The 20901-nt window shown below is 40.1% G+C and overlaps 1 protein-coding gene across 2 annotated transcripts in view; it reads left to right on the plus strand.

Moving 5' to 3' along the window:
- The window catches only part of REPS2 (RALBP1 associated Eps domain containing 2), a 96681-nt gene that overhangs the window by 60680 nt on the left and 15100 nt on the right, over positions 1–20901 (plus strand). For both annotated transcript variants that reach the window (XM_038151384.1, XM_038151310.1), the window contains exons 13-14: positions 2607–2743; positions 13905–13969. In XM_038151384.1, coding sequence (XP_038007312.1) covers positions 2607–2743; positions 13905–13969 — 202 coding nt within the window. The remainder of the gene's footprint in view (positions 1–2606; positions 2744–13904; positions 13970–20901) is intronic.

Genomic DNA, 20901 nt, shown 5'->3' on the forward strand with positions numbered 1-20901 from the left:
AGGGAACATCCTCAGCAGTTCCGTGCTCTTGCAACCTGCACGGTGATTTCAGATGGAGGGAGGCACTGCACGCTCCTGCAGAAACAGCAGCTGTAGCTCAGCTCTCGGCTGTGGGTGAGTGAATTCTTTTATTGGCATCCATGTGCTTGGCTGGCGTTGGTTGGTGTGTGATGGAAGGACTTCAGGACTGTTGTGTGCTAGAAGTGACACCTGCTGAATTTGGGTGTTTGAAAGAAAAGGGAAACCTGTGCCAGAAAACACTGTACATAAATAGATTACGTCTTGGGTTGGTTGTCACCTACTGGTGTATAACCATATTGTTAATTCACCCTAAACTTTTTTGTGCTAGTTAGAGGGCTCTGCTTAGGATTTTTTTGCTTGGGTAATGAGAGTATAATCAGAAGCTGTCTACTTACAGTCTTGTCAAAGCCTGCTAGTAAGAGAGGATCAGCTATAAGCATGGTGATTGAGGATTAAAATCCTCTGTTCTCAGGACCTATATTCAGGAAGGCTGAACTGCCTTGTGTGCTGTTTTTCTGCTGCTAGCCAAAGCTTTTCAGTTTCTGCAGAGTTTTAAATTTTCTTGCTGTGTTACTAAATTGCAAATATGCAAAAATAATGTGCACAAATACATAGAACAATAAATGCTTAAACAAGCTCAGAAAAAGTCACTTGAATGTGACTGCTCTGTCACATGTGGCTGTCTCACATCTGATTGTATGTCACTGCTTCAATGCAGAAGTTGAGACTAAAGGTGCTTGAGCACATCCTTGAACTCAGACCTGCTGTGCTTGTTGGAAGTAGGATGAAATAAATCTCTCATAGAGAGATTTATTTTTCTCTTTAAAGAATGATTGGGATGTTAGGAAAAAAATGTGTATTAATGGACTTCAAAACCAGATTGGAATATATTCAGTAGCTGAGAAAACAAATAAAAACAGTGAAAGAATTTGTGATGTGAAAAGTAAATCTGGTAAACTTGGTGGTGACAAGTAGAATTGTTGGTGGCTTCTCTGGTGGGTCCTAAAAATTCTGATTCAGAGGGTGAGGAGGACTCTTGACAGTCCTGTTAGAGAAAGAAGTAAATCAGGAAGTCTTGTCTCTAGCAGAACCAGAACAAGAAGATGGAGTAAATCAGTGATTCAGGCTCCCTTAAGAAAAATTGTGGGACTGCTGGGAAAGCCATCCATGTGCATGTACTGTTTACTAACTGTGAGTTACTGACTTAGAAACAGGATGCTGCATCTCATTGTAACAATCCAAATGATATTCATAGTATTATTTAATCTGTGATGATGACACATAACCCCAGCTGGGGAGATACATAAGTTTGGTTAGAAATTTGTATATTTATGAAGAAAAAAAAAGAGTAGTTCTAGAAAAGGCAAAGGAAGGACTGGGAAGGAGAAAAGTTGAGGAGCTAGATCAGAAAACTGGGAGAGCAGGAATATAAAAACCTGATAAACCTCTCCTTAAAGAAGATCTTGAATGGGATTTGAATGAAGATGTTGGATTAAAAGGAGTAAAAGTGTTGATTTTATATGGAATTCACAATGGAGTGGAAAAAACTAGGAGTCTTGCAAAGTTGTATGAGGTAAAGCAGGGAGACAGAGAATCTCCATTAGCTTTTCATGAGTAGTTGTGTCAAGTGGCTCATAAATGGACAAACTTGGACCTGGAGAGTGAGGGTAATAGGATGTTGCTCAATATGCTCTTAATTGGACAGCTGGCACTGGATATTAGGAACCTGTTTGGCAAAAAAAAAAAAAAAAAGGTCCATTTGTCATTAGTGGGAGTTATTTCTGTTTTACCCAAATGTGCTTTTGGTCTTGCCCTGACATGCAGTATGTGTTACAGTAAGTCTAACATCTCATGTTGCCAGTGCTCATTTTGAGCAGAGTCTTGGTCTTGCTTGGTCTTGATTTTTCTAACCTCATTACTACAACTGCTGAAAAAATTGAACAGTATTTGGCAAAATCAAAATTCTTAGCAAATTCATCACACCACATTGGGATTAAAGTGTTGTGGGAGGGCCTGGCAAGAGGTACTGAGCCATGTATTTGACCAGTTGTAGTCACTTTGGAACCATTCAGTTTTTCTGGATTTTGTGCAATTTGGTGACTTTTTCCTATGGAAAATTTATTCTAATAGTTAAAAATTTATTCTACTAGTGAGAATATCACAAATTACGAAATGCATACTTGCAAGAGATGGGTTGAATCTATACCTGTATAAACACTACCCTTGCAGTTGGGAAAGGCAACAGAAACTCCAAGGGGTGTATGTGGGGAATTTTACTTAGGTTTATTCAGAGTAGTTGCTACAATTATCCTGCTGGCAAAGTTACATAAGAAGGCTTCAAGCTGTGTTACAAAAAGCCTTAAAAAATACTAGCCCTGTAAGCATGACTCATTCCTTTCTCCACATGCTTAGGTCCCTCTGTTGCCAAATAAACCTGTGTTGTTATAAGAGGGAGCTCATAGTCATTAGGGCAAGGAATTTCCATCATGAACCTGACTTCTGCTCAGTGTATTTTTAGGTGCTATTTTAAAATTAACTTTTGAAATAAAATATTTTCTGCTTTTCCCCAAAATGTTTTTCCTTAGGTCCTATTCTAGCACATCAATAGAAGATGCTATGAAAAAGGGAGAAGAGCCCCCTACTCCACCTCCAAGGCCACAAAAATCACATTCCAGAGCTTCCTCTTTGGATCTGAACAAAATATTTCAGCAAAACACACAAGGTAAAGTTGGCTTTCTTTGCTCCTTCTGAGACCATTCATGTTAGCTGCTTGCTTGGCAACTTGATCTGTTTGCAGAAATGCTTGGCAGTATGTGCATATGCTGGCCTTGGCTGCAGACAATAATGCACTGCAGAACAGGAGTTCTGCTTGTGCACTTGCTTGTGTTACATCGCCACTGAGGGGAAAAAAATCACTGTTTCTATAATTAAGGTGATTATAATGTTTTCTGGCACAGCAATGGGAAGCTTAACATATGGTAGTCTGTCATCACTGACTGTTTATAACTAGTCTGGCTGTTTAGACAACTCTCATCAGTAACTAGAGTATAATTGATTTTTATTACTATTTATTTTTTGTGGTTCAGAAGCAGGAAGAAAACCCTTAATGTTTAAACTGGGAGAAAGCAAGCAAACATTTTTGATGTTAAAGTCTAACATATGCGTGAGAACAATCAGAAGCCACTCTGAGTTAAAGAAAAGGGTAATTTCTTTTGACACGGGTGCATGTTGAGGGGAGAGAAAGAAAATGTAGACTAGTAGCTGGGGTGAACTGAAAGAAAATGGCTTTTCAGCACGTTACCCTTTGAGTGTGCCTCTTGCCTTGAAGTGGGAAGAGGAGCTGTTTGTTCAGGGCAGCAGTCACCCAGCGTGGCTGGCTGTGCTTCAGCAGTGTCCTTGAACCAGACCAGAGGCTTGTGTGCTGCACACCAATCACCTGACTCAAGGACCAGCTTAAACACGGTCGTGCTTATGCTTCAGAAGAAAGCCAGGGTTTGACAGTGTCAAGGAATGTTTAAATGGGCTCTCTAATGTGGTTCTTGGAGTAGAAGAGTTTTGCCTCTTGCTATATGGGACTTTTTTGTGCAAACACTAGAGGGAATTCAAGAGTCCTGCTATGTGTGCTGATCCCTGAAACTCAATAGGAATAAACTTTTTTTTTTTTTGCCTTACACAGAGGAGTAATTCTTTATCTTTGTTCCTGTGGAGGGATCTGGTGCCTCTAATTTTGATTTTGTTATACACCAAAATAAAACCCCAAACAGAGCCAAGTGTACTGCAGCAAATCTTCTTGGAGTCCAGATAACAAGTATAACTGGAAGGAAGCTGGAAGGAAATAAACTTGGCTTTAAATTTCTCTTGGAACACAAATGAAAGAAGAATGTAAATTCTTGAAGTCACTCTGTGAATGAAAATTAACATCTTACTTTTGCAATAGTTAATTTTGAAAGTCACAAAGCGGTTTCTTTTGGGGAAGTTAACAAACTGTGTGAGGTTTTGAGTACCACAATATAAAAAAGACATGAAGCCATTGGAGAGCATCCAAAGGAGGGCAGCAGAGATGATGAAGGGTCTGGAGGTGAAGCTGTTATGAGGAACAGCTGAGGAGGCTTGATCTGTCCAGCCTGGAGAAGAGGAGACTGAGGGGAGGCATCATTGCAGTCTGCAACTTCCTCATCAGAGGAAGTGGAGGGGCAGGCACTGATCTCTGCTCTGTGGTGACAGTGACAGGACCCAAGGGAATGTCCTGAAGTTTTGTCAGGGGAGGTTTAGGTTGGATATCAGGAAAATTTTCTTTGCTCAGAGGGTGCTTGGGCACTGGAACAGGCTCCCCAGAGAAGTGGTCACAGCACCAAGCCTGACTTTGAGAAGCATGTGGACAATGCCCTCAGGCACATGGTGTGACTGTCGGGGTGTCCCATTCAGAGCCAGGAGTTGGATTTGATTATCCTGGTGGGTCTTTTCCAACTTAGGATATTCTGTGCTTCTGTGTATATCCAGCATGACTAGAATAATCCTATTTTGGTGCATTAGTTTTTGTCCTACTAATTCTAGTTCAGAAATAATTGTAGTTTGGGGAGATTGGTGGATAATTTGCTTCCAGACCCACAAAGAAATGCTCATAAGTACTGAGTTTTGTTTTCAGTTCCACATAGGTCATGTTGATCTATAGGTATCATTTCTTTAATTGTAAAACCGTCTGTGCTTTGAAGTATTTGTTTTGTTTATTTCCATTTTAAAGGGCAGAAAAAGAAAAATACTTCAAGTAAATTCAGTTAAAGACTGTGGCGAATCCCTGTTGTGGGCACTGGAATTTTTTTGTATGTTTTTTGTTCTTCTTTTACTTCTGCTGTATCATATTTGTCATCATCTCATTATGCCTTTCTCCTGGCCAGTATACATACAGAATCTTTATCTGTGATGGCTGGGATGTCCAGCAATGGATTAGCCATAGAAATATGCTTTAAAATTGTTGGACTGGGAGGTAACTGGACTGGAAGATGGCACCTTCATAGCTGCACCTCTCTGGGTTGCTGCAACGAGTGTTACCCAGGACAGACATAAAAAAGCATGAGAACTTACTGTAAGGCACCCCTTTCTGAAATATCCAAATGAATTTAAGAGACAGAAATATCTTCTGGTTTTGTTTTTATTCGTGTAGTCTTTATGTTAGCATCTGAGAAAAATCCTGTGCTGCTACATTCTCAATGTATTTCTTTTTGTTGAATGTGTAATCTCTGGCATTTGGCCTGTGTTCATGTTAAGAAAATACTTGGCTAGAGTTTATGCATTCCTGGAAGGACAACAGCAGGTTTTAAGTAGAAACAAAAATGTCATTTTAAATGCATACATGACCTAGTTTACGTCTTCATTTCTCCCCTAGCCCAGTCTCTAGTCAGATACAAGCCAAGAGCTCCCAGAGTAAGACCTGGATATTGAGGGGGCCAAAACTGGGGCAGCTGAAAGCCCAGAGATCCTGCAGCAGAGCCCCAGCCACCTTCTAGCCTCAACAGCAGCAGTAAGCTAGAGTCTGCCTTGGGGGGACTCCGGGGTGGGGCAGGTCTCAGTTTGAGTATTAAAACCTGAAAATGTCTTCTGATATTTTGTTCAGTTCTGTTTGCTACCCATGACAGCCAATAAAGAATTTACTTCTGGGCAGTGACAACAGTCTGAGTCTTGTTAGATTCATACAGTTCCCTCTGAAATGCATTTTATTTTTACATACTCATTTCTGAGTCACACTAATTTTAATTAACAGTTCTGTTGAACAAAGGATACTTGTTAGGAAAAGAGAATGTGCTTTGATGAAACAACAAGCTTGTCATAAACGGTGTAGTTTTGTGTTATCTGGAAGCAGAGTGAACAAAACAGACATATAAGTATTTACAAATGAATTTTTGACTGGAGGTTTTCAGCACTCATTTGCTTTGGAAACTCACCTCCTGCTGTGGCTGTCCCTGTGGTGAAGAACATGTGGAATGCAGGCACCATTTTTTATGTAGGCTTCTAAAGAAACACTCACTATAACTTGGATTCTCTGTTTCTGGGGTGCTGGTTTCAGCCAGCAACAAGGAGCTATTTTTTTGGGGGTTTTTCTCCCTTTTAAAATGTGAGCTGTTAAGTCCCACACTTAATCAGGTGGAAACACAGCAGGCATTTTATTGCAAGTGCAGTATTTTCTGTCACAAATGATGTTTTCCTGGCTACAGTCACACCTGTAATCTGTACTTAGCATTGCTGGGCTAGTGGTGGCTGCCAGACAAGAAAACGCCCTGTTTGTTCTAAGTTGGTGTTCACAGGAAAGGAACAAGGGAATAGAATTTATTGGTGTGCATCAGCATTCCCATCAGTGATATAAGTGTGTCCCCACGTCACTCCTGTATTCCTTCACATAGGTGCTTCCCAAGCAGTTTGAAGTGGTACTTGTATCAGTACTTGTACTGTGTCAGTACAATTATCTTCCTGCACCCTCTCGTTTTCATTAGTGCTAAAGGAAGACTGCTCAGCATCCCATTTTACCCTCTTTTTCATACCTTTGAAGAAGACTTTTCATTACTTCTTTACTTCCTCAGACTTCCATTACTTCATTCAATTAGCACATCCTTTTCTTGAGCTTACAGACTTGGCAGGTTTTGTTTGCCAAGTGTGATTTGTGAATAATTAAATGTATGTTGAGATATCTTAGCTTTTTTATGTTGGTCTAAGTCAAATTCTTTGTATTTTTGAATGGTTTTAAGTCTACATGTAAAATGAAACAGTTCATAACTATATAGGAAGGAGGATTTTGAGAATTAAAAGGACTGTTGCTCTGGTGTCATAGATGTTTTGATACAAACAAGCCCAAACAGTTACCATAATACTGTTGTCCCAGCTGTTTTCAGGAATATCTTTTCAGTTAGATTGTCTTTTTAGCTTAGTGAGGCAAATGCAGGTGACTTTCCCTTTTGTGTATGTGAAACTGAATACAAAAAAACTTGCAAAACTTAACCTAGATAAACATGATCACTGTATTATCTTCTGTATTCTTTTATCCTTAATTGTATTTGCTAGGAAATGTCTGTGCCCGTTGAGGTTAGCTGTCTGAAAGATGTAGTTGCTAAAGACAAGCTATTAATGGGTAGTGCAGTTATGTTTTTGTACTACCAAAAGTACAGATTTCTTAAAAATTTGATTTGAAAGCCAAAGTGACAAGGGGGAACTTAGAAAAGTAATATTCTTTTTTTAAGGCTGAATTTAATTAAGTAATTAATTTTCAGGACTCCCTTCTCTCGTTGCTCTTACATTAGTCCTGATTTAGTAAAATCCAGCTACTTTCTTGTGATTTTGTTAGTGCTGTAATACTGTCCTGTCTTCCATGTTGCTGTGTTGTGTTTATTATTCAGACCATTAAACATTAAATTAGGAAGATGACAATTCTGAAGGACTTTTATTTTAGAGAAGAGATAATGGCAAATACGCTCACCAAATATGACATTTCACAAAGTATTGTTTGCATAGTGCACAAGAGCTCTAATACTGCAAGCTTCATCAAGTGAGAAGTGTAGAGTCACGTGAGTGACTGGTTTTAAGAGTTGTGACAAATTTAAATTAAAAATGTCTTATACATAGAGCAGAGAGAACACAAAGTTGAGCTGCTATTTGTATTTTTTTCTATGAAATACATTTTAAAAATAAGCGCTGCAAAAACACTTTCTTGAATCAGAAAATAATATTTTTTGGGGACTCAGCCCCTGATCTGGTATTGGCGCTGTTGATTTTTTCTAGTCCTGTTCCCTTTCAGAATATATTTGATTACTGAACTGAGCTTATTCTAAATAAAATATTCATGTCTTTCTTCTGATTTAAATGAAAGAGTTTTGTGCCTGTCAGCCATTTAGAATTTTTTATGAAGGATTATATGTTTACTTCTTTGTATATGTGTAACTTCTTTGCCCAAGTGGTCAAGAACATAATTAAGGTTAAATAAGATGGAGAAAATAGTGTGGATATATATGGATGAATAGTTATTGCATGATAGGATTCTGATGAGGTAGCGTATTTTTGCATTTTTAGACTTATATATATATATATATATATCTCTAAGGGCTGAGTCTGGACAGTGCTTTACTGGGGTGATTCTTACCAGCCTTTCAAGTGCAGCTGCTATTTTTACAATTTATGTGAATTAATTGAACTTTAAAAAAATTGTATTTTCCCATTCATCTAAGCTTAGCTCTTTCACAGATTCAGGAATGATTTGCAGTCTATTTTCATCCTGTTGCAGATTGTTAAAAATTAAATTTTAATCCAAAAACTCTTCTACAGAAAATTGAAGGTTGAAGGGTGAAATGTTCTTGACTAGCCTCACCAGCCCCACTGACCTTTTTCATGATCCCATGGGGCTTGCTCTGTTCTGTGAAAAAGTGTTCATCCATCATGAAACAGCTTTATAGGTTGAACAAGACAGGATCTGCTGTGTCTCATGTGGAGCAGGGGTCACACTGCCTCCCTTGTGGGGAAGACCCTGGAGATGCAGTTGTCCCTAGGAAGTGTGTGAGCTGCAGGAGGGGACCAGAGGAGTGATGCCTGGCAGCCCCCTGCTCCTCCTGGCTTCCATGTGCCTGTTCTGAGTGTGTCCACGTTGGAATGGTCACAGATGGCCAGTGCTGGAACCTCTGGCTCTACCCCCCAGGTCTCCAGAGAGGAGAAGCTCTGCCAACATGGATCTGTAGGAGGTAGGTGGAGGGACTGTGCCTCCCTGTGGGTGGAGAATGAAGCTAAACGTGAAGTGAGACAGAACAAAATCTTGGTTAGTTTTTTTTAAGGGCAAAGGGAGGAGGGAGAAACAGTCCCCAGATAGAAACACACAAAAAAGGAAAGGAAAGAAAAAACAGCAACTAGAAAATTGAATGACTTAAGGAAAATGAGGAACAGGGAGGTAAAAATACAGATGTTGTGGATATATAATGTAAACTGGAAAATAGATGTTTAAAAAAAATCTGTTTTACAGAATTTCTTAACACATGCTGAAATTCATGAATAGGACATTAAAAACAGACATCATTAAAAAATCCTCTAATGATATTTTGCTTGTTTGATTTGGAAGTGACCTGTCAGGTACGTTAGCACACAGTGTCCTAAATGGTCACACCTGTGAGTTCATAGTGCAAAAACATTAATTACTTAAAGCCTGGCTGTATTTCTTCCTAATTACTTGGAAGGTACATGAATAATTTTTCACTCACTTAATGTACAAGTAACATTCTGTATGGTTAGCACATGAAACAGACCTGTAACAAGAGTGTGTGTCTCTAACATCAGGTGTGTGCATCATTTGCTGTGACACAAGAAACTGCCTGCTGAGCAGGTTCCCAAAACTAACTGTGAGAAGAAAGGTCATTCTGCCACTGGCAATGCTTTCTACAGCATTTCTACAAACCTGGTAACATAGTTAATGTCAGGAGTCTAAAACAGGTGGGGTTTTTTTGCAATGCTATTACCTTCTGAGGAGATATTAGCAAGAATTATTGAAACAGATCCCTGGATCAGTGGTATTTCCCAATCACCTTACTATAATCCTTTATTAAATTTATATTCCTGGCTACAGCTTTACAGTTTTTTTAGATTGGTTTCTTTTTTTTTTTTTTTTTTTTTTTTTTTTTTTAGACATAGCAGTGAGAATTAATAAATCAGATCTCTTGAGAAATGGTTATTTCACAATCACTTACTAATGCTGCTGTCAGGAATGTAAATAAATGAATTTGTGCAAAGAATGGTGTCAGTGTTAAGGGATAACCAAGTACTACTTTCACTGAACAAGAATAGAAGTTTAGTAAGAAGGAGGTAAACAGAAACCAGCTCAGACACAGAACTTCTCTGTGCTCTGCCTTTGGCAACAGAAGCAGGAAAAGTATCTCAAAAACCTCTCCAGAACAGTGGAAGGGTGAAAATGCTGGCTTTCCTGAGGAACCAAAGCCTTAGGTAGTTGGGAATAGAATAGTAGTAGAAGAATAATTCATTCTGTTAGCTTATCTTTTTGAGCTGATTGCAGTGTATTACTCCCTTTGCTTCCTGATAAAATTAATTGGTTGGTGTTTCATTAAACCTGCTCTGGGAGCTCAGGACTCTGAAGCAGCATAAACTGATGGAAATCTACCATGCAACCAGGCTCTCCTTTGATCCAACAGTACTGTAGCACCCACTTGACAAAATGCCAAATACATCAGCCACACTCTCTTTTGACTCAAGATGAGTTCAGTCCCCTTGGGGAGACAAGATCTTGTTTCAGTTTGGTCTGCAAGGTACAAAATGGCCCTTGACCCTGGAAAAGCACCCTTCCCTTCTTTCAGGAGACTGCTTACGTATGTGTTCAATTCAGATGGGAATGAGGATATACATTTTTTCCACCCAAAGTTTAACTTGTCTGAGGTGTTGTTCAAGCTAAGGTGATAGACATCTAAAACCAAGATGTCATCCACATGTAGGGAATTAATATTAAATATCTGGCGTGGAAATATTTCAGGAAATGTAGTTTTATATGCTGCTGTTCCAATACTAATTTTGAAAAATAGCAGGCATCCAGAAGCTCAGTGTATTATGGCAGTTTTTTCTTCAGTACTGAAAACCAACAGCTTAAGTGACTGTCATTGGGTAAGAAAAGTACAGCACCTTGCTCTTATATTGCTCTAAAGGATCCTGTGGACTCATTCATCCTAGTTTTGGGATTCTCCACTGCTGCTATATGGGGTGACTTTAAAATCTACTTCCATAGGTTTGTGTAGGCTGTTACAACTTCTGCTTTTCCTTTATCTTCTCTTCCTACATCCAGTAAGTAAAGGAGCTGTTTGAGTGGTTCCTAGGATTGTCATTTTTCACTGCCATAAATAATGACTAGTGCTGAGTGGTGGTGTCTGCTAGGGAGGCTGGAGGCAAAGTGGTCAGATAAGATGGCATTACCAGTTCTCAGGGTATACAATTGCAGCCTGCTGTTTGTTTTAAAATATTAATCTACCTTCAGATTGGAAAACCTGTTTTTTTTTAATCTGGTGTGGTGTCATGTTAGTACTATCAGACCTTTGTTATTGCCAAAATAGGGCAGAAAAGTGGTCTTGGAAGGTTTCCATGCAGATAATCTGTCTTAAAGTGTAAGCATGCTGAGTAAAGAGCCATGCTTCTTGAACTGAAAACACTGTCTTTGTGGGAGTGACTAGTGCATGAAAATGCTGTCAGAATACATGTGATATGGATACTTAAATCTATTTTACTGGTACCTGCATGGGCTTTCCACAGTGCTCTCTGTAGGATTTGCCTTTTATGATGGGGCTTTGAGCAGTGTGGTCTAGGGGAAAATGTCCCTGCTCATGACAGGGGTGTTGGATTGAGCTGATCTCGAAGGTCCCTTCCAGCCCAGACTGTTCCAAGGTTCCGTGGCTCAGCCTTGGTTTGAATGCCAGCATGTTGCTTGATAGCAAGAGGACCTGTGCAAGGCCCAGCCCAGGGTGAAAAAATCAGGGACATCAGCCTCTCCAAGCTCTCAGGTCTGAACCTGGAAGCACGACATTTGTCCATTTGTCTGTCTGCTGCTTGGCCCCAGGGTACTTGCTTTTGTTTTGGAAACAGACCTTCCCCTGTATTTGTGTTTGCTCTGAGATAAATGGTGCTGCCACCTCTGACAGCAAGAGCCAATCTGTGCCAGGCACTGTCCCAGGAAGGAGAGAAGAGCCCTATTCCAGGCTATTCTGGAATAGCTGGACAGAGCGAGTCTCCTGCCAAAGCACACGAAAACCCACGGGTGTCTGTTCATGCTGCCCTCTTTTAGGGTAGTAACACAAGAGTAGGCTGAAGCCTGGGGCTTTTTTTTGTAAGTTGTTACGAGTCCTCCAAAGTCAGCTAACTTTTGCTGGTAATTGTGCTCACATAAGCATGATTTCCCTCTAACAACAGGCCAAAGATCTTCTGCAACAGCAGGAATTCTATGAATATTTCATGAGTAGCTTAAGCTAGAATTTCCAGGATTAAAAAGAGGAAACTGGGTCAAATGCATATGTTGTAAGCATCCAACTTCTTTAATGCTAGAATCATGTATGTTGCATTTTGAAAGCTGAAGAAGGTTTGTGGGGTTTTTTTTTTGTGTTGTGATGTGGTTTTTTTTTTTTATTGGACTGTTTTATGGAACAATTACTTTTCCCTTTGGAATTTTGGGGCCAAATCCCAAGAGACTCATGGAGTTTCACAGTATGTCCAATGACTTTAGGAGATGCTTTTCCAGCATGTGGTGTCTGAGCTGGGTGTCGTTTTCAAATATTGTCACAAGCCAAAGCCACTGCCAATGCCCAGATAAATGAAGTAATAACCTGAAGTTCAGATTAAAGAAAAGGAAAGTTTTTTTCCTTTCTAAAGATCATGTGCACGGGAGAGATGGAGAATGTAGTTACCACATCATACTTACTGCAATGGTCTTATAAACAGAACTGATTAAATGCAAGAGAAAGATCCTGATGACTGTTTTTTTTCGAATCTCTCTTACACCTGTAGGTGTGTTACTGGCTCCCTGGCATAACTTCAGTTCTGTTTTAGTTGTTTTAGCTCTCTTTTTGGTATTGTTTGCCATATTAGGCTTCATTTTATAAGATACAGGAGATGATGAAGCAGAAAATGGAAAATCCCACCAGTGTATTGTAAGTCTCTTCGGAGCTGTAAATAATCAATATGACTATTCTCAATGTTTTCACACACAGTTTTACTCTCATGTCACAATTATCTGTAATGGTTAGTATATTTTTTCTTCTTATTTTCAGCCATGTAGACATTTTTAGATTTGGTGTATAAAATATGTAAATGGCTAAGCTATAAGACAGCTCTTAATGGTCTTTGTGGTCTTTTTAAAATATGTATGGAAATAGAAAGCCTATAAATGTAATTGATTTCTTAGCATTATTGTGGTAAAGAGAATTTCTAAGTTGAATACTGCTGGAGGTTTTTTGTTACACCAAAATACACCAGTGCAAGATGGACTGTCTGATGTCTTTGCCAGAGCAAGTGCTGAGCGTTCAATGCAACAGGAGCTTGGGGAGGGTAACCCAGATAGTCCTGGTTGATGTCTCTGTGCCAGCCTCGTCCTCCTCTCTGCCTCCTCACAGTTGCCTTTGGAAGCTGTCATCTATCCTCTAGTTTTGTCCCAAGTGGGTTTTAGGTATTTTAAGAAAACTAAAAATTACAGTGTTGCACCTACATGATGATTACCCTCCCTTTTGCTGGCTCAGACTCAGAGCTGACATTATGTTGTCTTACAGGGGCTTGATCAAACTGTTAGGATTTGTCTTCCTCCTCCTTCTGAAATGCCTCTACAGAGTAATAAAATATAAAACCAAAGAAATGGATTTCTACTTGGTTGATTTAGGCTTTTGTGATATTAATTCCATGGCAGATGTTTTCTTTTTAAGGCTGTACTCTATCAGGGAGTGTGTTTTATCCAGAGTGAATGCTAGTGTCTACATAGGGTGCTAAAGTGTCACTTTTAAGAAGGGCAGTATTTTTAATGACAAAGAGCAAAGTCTGAAGAACAAGTGGACCCTGTTTCTGGGTTTCTTTAACTGGAATTGGAATGTTTTACCTACAGGTTTTTTGGCTGACTGGCTTCTTTCTCTGCTTTTTATCATAACATTTGGGGGTTTACAGCAATTAAGTCACTACTCATTCACTGCTCATGAGGTTATTTCAAACAAGGTTTTGCTCAATAAAGATCAAGTTTGGGCTTTGTTATTAAATCTTGTATACTGCCTCTTCACTAGGAGGAATTTCCACTTATCCTGGGAATTAATTCTGGGTTTATTTGGAATTAAATTACAGTAGTTTGGTTTGGATGGGGTTTTTTATCATCATCTTCTTCTTTTCTCACTGTTCAGCTGTGAGGTCTGGCTGGCTGCCCCCACCACCACCTGCACTACCCCCTCGACCTTCTGTATCTCAGGTATGGACAAAGCTTTAGTTCTTTGCTGTGTGTTACTTGTTTATTTTTGTTACCATTGCAGTGGTTAGCACCAGTTGGCTTGGACACAGCAGCTGTTCTTGCTTCCAAGTTAATGAAAATCTGCAGTTTGCAGTTCCATGTCCTCCTTCCTGTGTCCGTCTGGCCAGTGTGTTGCAGTGTCAAATTACAGACTAAGTAAACCTCTTTGCAGTGGAGCTTACATGCACCTACTAACTTTTATTTACCTAACTGTAAAAGAAAGGCTAGCAAAGTTAGTCTGCTAAAATGAGTTTCATGCCTGAAGGCATGGCCCTGATACCTGCTGTTGCTATTTGCTTCTTGAGCTTCAAAAACACTGAGGGCATCTGCTAAGGGAACTGTGGCATGGAAGTGTGTGTTGCACCCGTGAGCTTAAAAAAATAATGCTGAAAGGAAGCAAATGCCTTATCAGTTATGTTGTTAAGTTTCAGACCATTAGTGGTGCACTTTTATTTTGCATTTTGGGTGAGTTTTTGGGTTTTCTTTTTTAGAGCATGACACAACTACAGCACAACACAAATTGACAAAATCATGCATGTCTGCATCAAGGTAATTCTTCGCCTTTCAGGAAGTCATGGAGGATCACAATATTTTTCTGTGCTGTTGGCTGTGTTGAGTCTTAGGCACAATATGCTTCATGTATTACTCCTTTACATGAAGTGTATGATAGGAAACAAATCCACAGGGGAGCTGCTAGCCCTTACATACCAAAAGCTGGTGAGATAGCTTCCATAGGCCATAGTGGTCATCACTTGAGCTGTGGATCTCTCCTTTAGAGTGTGCTGTTGAACACCTCTTACTGCACAGTGCTTATGATAGAAATGATTAGAGGCTTGTTGCCACGCACAGCTCCATCAGCAGCTTGTGGTGCTCTCCTTCTCCCCATCCCTTGCTAGCACTGAGTGCAGTTTCTGCCTTGAGGACTGTAGAACACTCTGGTTTGAGCTTGCATGTTTCCCCAGTCAGGATGGCATTAGCCATGCTGCTACCAGCACACACCCCTTAGTGCTCCCATCACATTCCTGCTTTGTCTGACACACCCCAGAGAGCAGTCTTTCCCTCTGGCTTGCCCAGATCCCACAGCACAGCTCCCTACCTCCCAATCCCAGGTCCCACAGCACAGCTCCCTACCTCCCAATCCCAGGTCCCACAGCACAGCTCCCTACCTCCCAGTCCCAGGTCCCACAGCACAGCTCCCTACCTCCCAGTCCCAGGTCCCACAGCACAGCTCCCTACCTCCCAATCCCAGATCCTACAGTACAGCTCCCTACCTCCCAATCCCAGATCCCACAGCACAACTCCCTAAATCCCAGTTGTGTGCCTGCAGCAGTTGCTGCTGCAGCCTATGCCAGCCCTCCTGCCACTGCTTCAGCTTCCCACAGCACTGGCTTTGTGCAGGCCCTCTTGCTGCCACTGGGAAAAGCACTGAAGACAACAAATCCTGTTTTCAGAGAACAAAACCATTGGTTTCAAGCAAGGTTCTGTTAATTGTCCATTTTCTTGGCCTGTGATCAGGTTGCATTTCCTTAGCAGGGGAGTGACAACTTAATTTGTTTATGCATGTCCAGCAGCTTCCTAACCAAATACTGAACCAAGTGCTCATCCTACATTGGGACATGCAGAATACAGAACCCTCCTAAAATGATAAACACAAGAAGATTCTCATGTGGAATTTTTTATCTAGTCCTCTCCATTACAAAGGTCTGGTTTCTAAAAGGGGGAAAAAAAAAAAAAGAGGGGTTTCTCTGTCTGCTCAGTAATGAATATGCAGCTGATGCTTTGCTAGCATGCATCACTTACATTTACTTAATTTATTTCTGATGATATTTAAAGATATTGAATCAAACATCAAAATACTATTGTATTCATGTCTCTCAAAACTGTATCTATAGCCACTTCTTGAAAACATAATACACTTCATGCTCATCACATCGTTTATTTTTTCCCCAAGCATGCCTTTCTGTGATGAAGGTAACAGAGAGTAGGGAAATATGTGTGATGGGGTCATAATTCAGCTGAGCTGACCTTTGCAAATAGCATGTAAGCAATAGTGAGCATATGGATTACCATAGTCCAGTGGGGCCCTTGATTTAAAGAGCACAGAGAAGTTGGAGGAAGGGATCTGCTTTCAAAGCTGAGACAGGATCAAGACCTGAAGAAAAGCCATGAGGCTGAAATTGCATATTTGGCTTTTTCTTATTTCAAGATTTACCAAACTGTCCTTAAATTTCTGTTTTAACTTATTTTTCAACAATATTATTGAAAATAATACTTTAGTGTCATTTTGCTGTATGCCTGCAGTTAAGCACTGTTAATGACAAATGTAGCTTGGAAGTAAAGCAAACCCTTCATATTTCAGGTGGCTGTGCACCTTAAAGTATGCTCATGATACGATTATTTTGGCTCAGCTTTGGAAAGCAGTTGATGGAGGAGGAGAGGGAAATAATTTCTTTCTGAGGTCTATGGTTTTCTATGGATGACTGAGAAGCAGATTGAACCAGTTGGCTCTTCAGAGTGAGATTGAAGGGCTCATGGGATTTAAAGACCAAAGTGCATAAAAGAGAGGTACCCAGGCGTAGGTGTTACATTTCAGTGGATCACAAGTCCAGAATATGGAAAGCAGAATATAGAAATGGCACCTTGACTTTGCTCCTATGTTGCAGTGCTTTTTAGTAGAATTTATTTCAGCCTTTAGGAAAACATTATTTTTCCTGTCAGAACCTCCAAGATAATCAACCTTGGTGAGTTACTGAGTCACTGGTTATTCAGAACGTGCCAAAGGTCTCTACTCGTATCACAAACTTCCTACGTTATGTCCACATCCAACTCTGCTTCCATAGTCCAGCTGAATTACGAGGGCAAGGACTGTATCACTGGGTGGGTGAGCAGAGCTCAAGGTGATACAGCTGATGCTGCTGTGGCCTTGACTTCACAGCTCAGGGGATGCACAGGATCATTGTGGCAGGCGTTCTTGGAATGCTGTGAGGATCTGGCCAGTTTATGGCAAGCAGCAGCAGGGCTGGCTTCTCTGCTCAGCTTGCTGCTGCCAGCCCATGCTGTTCCACACCTGTGCTGGGCAGACACCTTTACAGGTGGTGGCTGCATCTCTTTTTACTTCTACAACAGCTTTTCGAGCTGGTGGATTTAACTCTGGTTTCTTTTTTCTTGATGGCCTCTCAAAGGCTATGGTAGTTCCTCCTCAGGATGTGTCTCCATTGCCAAAGTCAGCATTTTATTGACTTTGTATCAGTCCATAAGCTGTGCTCAAGGTTTCCTGAGAGCTTTCACCAGACACTTTCTCTGATGCAGTGATGCTTTTGTCTGAGGTCCCTATGGTGACTGTACATAACCTGAAAAAATAAAGATGGACAAAAGGCCAGTTTTAAATAGTGTGGATGCCTCATTATCTTCAGTTCATGATCTTTTAACCCAAATTCCAGCCCGTAGCTCTTTGCACCCCAAGCCATTTTGAATTATTTACAGTAAGACATTGTGAATTGAACTCTTTTATTAGATTTATCAATTCATATTGCTTTCCTATTAAAAGTCATTCAAGTTTTGCCTCAATTTTGTAAAGAGTTCTTGGAGAGATTATGTATGGAGAAGCACGCATCGATGAGAAGGGTTTTTTTGGATATGTTATTTTGAAGTGTTTTCCTTTTGTGCCTAAGGCTGTGTGTAACTTCACTGGCACCTTCTGTGATCTCTAGTAGCACATCTCACATGTAGCAAGTATGCAGTAGCTTCTTGGATTTAAGGATAATTTTACCCATATCAGTTTCCCAACTTTATTTGCCGTAAATACTTCATATCCTACAAGCTGTTGTAGACTTAGGATACTGGCAGTGCCTTACCTCTGCTTATTTTCCATGCCATGCTGTAGTATATGGAACAGATAAACTGCAGCTTTTGGAGATAACTACTGTGGTTTCTTTCTGGGCTTGTAGAGAATGGGGTTCAGCAGCTTGGGTAAATTTTCCTCATCCTGTGTTCCTAAATTGCTAGTAAACTTAAGTCATCAAGGAGAAATGGCATAAAGGTGGCCCCAAAACTGTTGTGCAGATCCAGGGCTGTGCAGAGAAAATTTGTGTAACATGGAGGTGCAGGAATCATGGTAGAAAGGCAATAGCTATGCAGCTGATTTGCAGTGACACAGATTTCAGATAGAAAATAACTTTGGGTGTTCATGAATAACGTTCCACTGGAGCCAAACATGTATGCACATTTCATATAAGCCCCTGTTGTTATTTTTTTTAATGTAAAACAAAATAATTTTTTATTACTGTTGGCTTTTAAGCCTACAGAAGTCATTTACCACTGCTGCTTTCTCTGGGAGATTTCGTAACATATTTATGTTAATAGGAATTATGGATGAACACCGAAAAGCAAATATAACTTTAGGATTTTAGCCAACATCAGCTAACTATCTGCCCAATTAGATCAATGTTCCTGTATTTAAATTACTGTATTTCAGTACCTTCCTGTCCAACAATGAAGGCGTATCTTCAATCCTGCTTGTGCTGTATAAGGGAATTTGAAAACAGTGGGACTGGAAGAAAACTCTGTGTATCTTGGCTGAAAAAACTGATGTTCCTGGTCTCTTTTCCCAGAGTCACAATTTTAAGCTTGTTGGTTTTGTAAATTCATAGTGTGGTTTGTGCTGCACTTTTGTTTCTGGAGACCTTGGGATGTGTTTTTCCCACTGATTCCATGCTGGAAGTTTTGGCAGGCACTGAAAAAATAATGGGTGAGGGCAAAGCATTCAAGTGGAGTAGGTAGGCAGCTGTTAACATTATCAAATTGAAGTACCCTGAATACAGTGCAGCTCTGAAGATTAAAATCTCACTGTGTTACATGAGCTCAGAATTCAGCTGTCAGTTTAGTGGCCATTGTTACCGTTAGATGTTATTGATTTGGTGAAATCCTGGAAATGAAGCACTGCAAAGGATGGTGGGTGGGTCACCCTGCCCAGTCACAGCCCCTGGTGGTGTTGGAAAGCAAGGATATTACTCTTTTACATATGAAATGTTCTGCTCTCCAAGTGTTACTTGATACTTCATAGCTCCTTGTAGCTTTTTGGCTATTCATCATCCAGAATTGCAAGTGAAAACTGGGACCCATTTCAAGAAGTTGTCTCCTCTAACATGCCTCCGCATCCTGCTGAATCCGTGGAGAGCCACGAATGTGGCTCAGGCTGGATTTTTAACCATCAATTACACGTGCCCATGCTGAGGCCAAGAGGTGGGGAAGGACTCCCATCCATCCTGCTGAGACCTCTGGGCCTCCAGAGCAGGATGGCCACATGCAGGCTCCATGCTGGGAGGTGGTCCAGGCGTCCCCCCCACACCAGTGGCTAAAGCAGAGATACATGGAGGATGAGGGGATGAGGTCGGACTTGCTTACGAGGTTGTTTGGAGAAAATACTCAGGCATTCCTTTATTCTGTAAAATTACATGAGGAATTTCAAGTGCTGGCAGGACACCTTGAATTTTGCAGGAAGGAACTTTTCTGTTACATAAATAAAAATTGCCCCCGCAAAAAAAAAGTTATTATTTTGCTTTTGGCACCATGCAATTTTATGCATGATTTTAGACAATTTTATACTCTCCCAAATAACTATTTTATATTTAATGAAAGGAATAGTTTTTGGCTTGCATTTACAACTCTTGTGAAAGGAAAGGTTGGGTTTTTTTTTTTTAATCTCCATGGTTTTGGCTGCAGAATAACATATGTTGGATAAGCCATGCAATAGGTATTGAAGAGGCATGTAACAGTAATGAAACGGAAAGTCTTCTATAACATGAAAGATTTTGCCATCTGCCACTTTAATATAATACAAATGGATTATCTTCCTCTCATGAAAATTATATATTAAATCTAAGACAGCTAGACAAAATAAATTGCAATTTAAGAAGTGGTGGAAAGTAGCACAGTTAAAATTGAATTTGAGGAGTAGTTGACGGATGCTGTAAAATCCTTTCTAAAGAGGTTTCTGAAAGAGTAGAAGAAGGCAAGTATCTTAATTAAAATGTTTTGTAACAATTTTTTAATTTGGCTTCACATTTATCATAACAACAAAGAAAGAAGCTAAGAACCCAGTGCCTGTATCTCTAGTGGAATGCACATATGCCTTTCTAGCTTACGTTAATCTGGTTTTGTGGAAGTTGAAGTATTAAAACAGATTGTTAATGCTTCCATCTGGGTCCTATTCTTTCCTTGTGAATGAGCTGAACATTGCAGCAATTTGTTTGTATTTACTGCCTTTCTCCTCAACCTTATCACCAGCCCTCAGATAGCTCAGGGAAAGAAAAAGCTTATCAAAACTTCAGGGCTGCACAGTGCTGAGAAAGCAGGCAGCACACTAAGACCCTGGCAGCTTGTTGCATTTGCATCCCTGTGGGGTTTTTCTTTTCTGTTTTACCATTTTCCGTTTTTGTAATAAGCAATAAAAAGAATTGATGATTCAGTGTGGGATGCAGAAGACTCACAGAAACTGGAATTGAGATGTCTTGACTTCCCAGAAATTGGCTTTAAGCACAAAAATACGAGTGTTTAGAAAGGAGCAAAGTACCTCTTAAATGAACTTACGCAGAGATGATAGAAGATTGCAATGGGCACATGCAGAGCATTAAGCATATTTAGTAGCCTACTTTTCCCTACAGATAAGCTGTTCTCAATACTTTTTTTTTGCAAAGCTAAGCAGTGGCACTATATAGGTAATGATTATGGACTACTCCAGTGAATGCACAGAGAGAATTTCATTTCTGTGAGTAGTGCCAGTAACTACAATGGGACTATTTCCATGTGTAAAGTTAGCCTGGAGCATAAGTGTGGGTGAAATTGAATTGTGGCAATGATTGAATATACATACTTGACCTCTTGAAAAAAGGCTA

This window comes from Motacilla alba, chromosome 1, assembly GCF_015832195.1.
Source record: "Motacilla alba alba isolate MOTALB_02 chromosome 1, Motacilla_alba_V1.0_pri, whole genome shotgun sequence".
NCBI classification, from domain to species: Eukaryota; Metazoa; Chordata; class Aves; order Passeriformes; family Motacillidae; genus Motacilla; species Motacilla alba.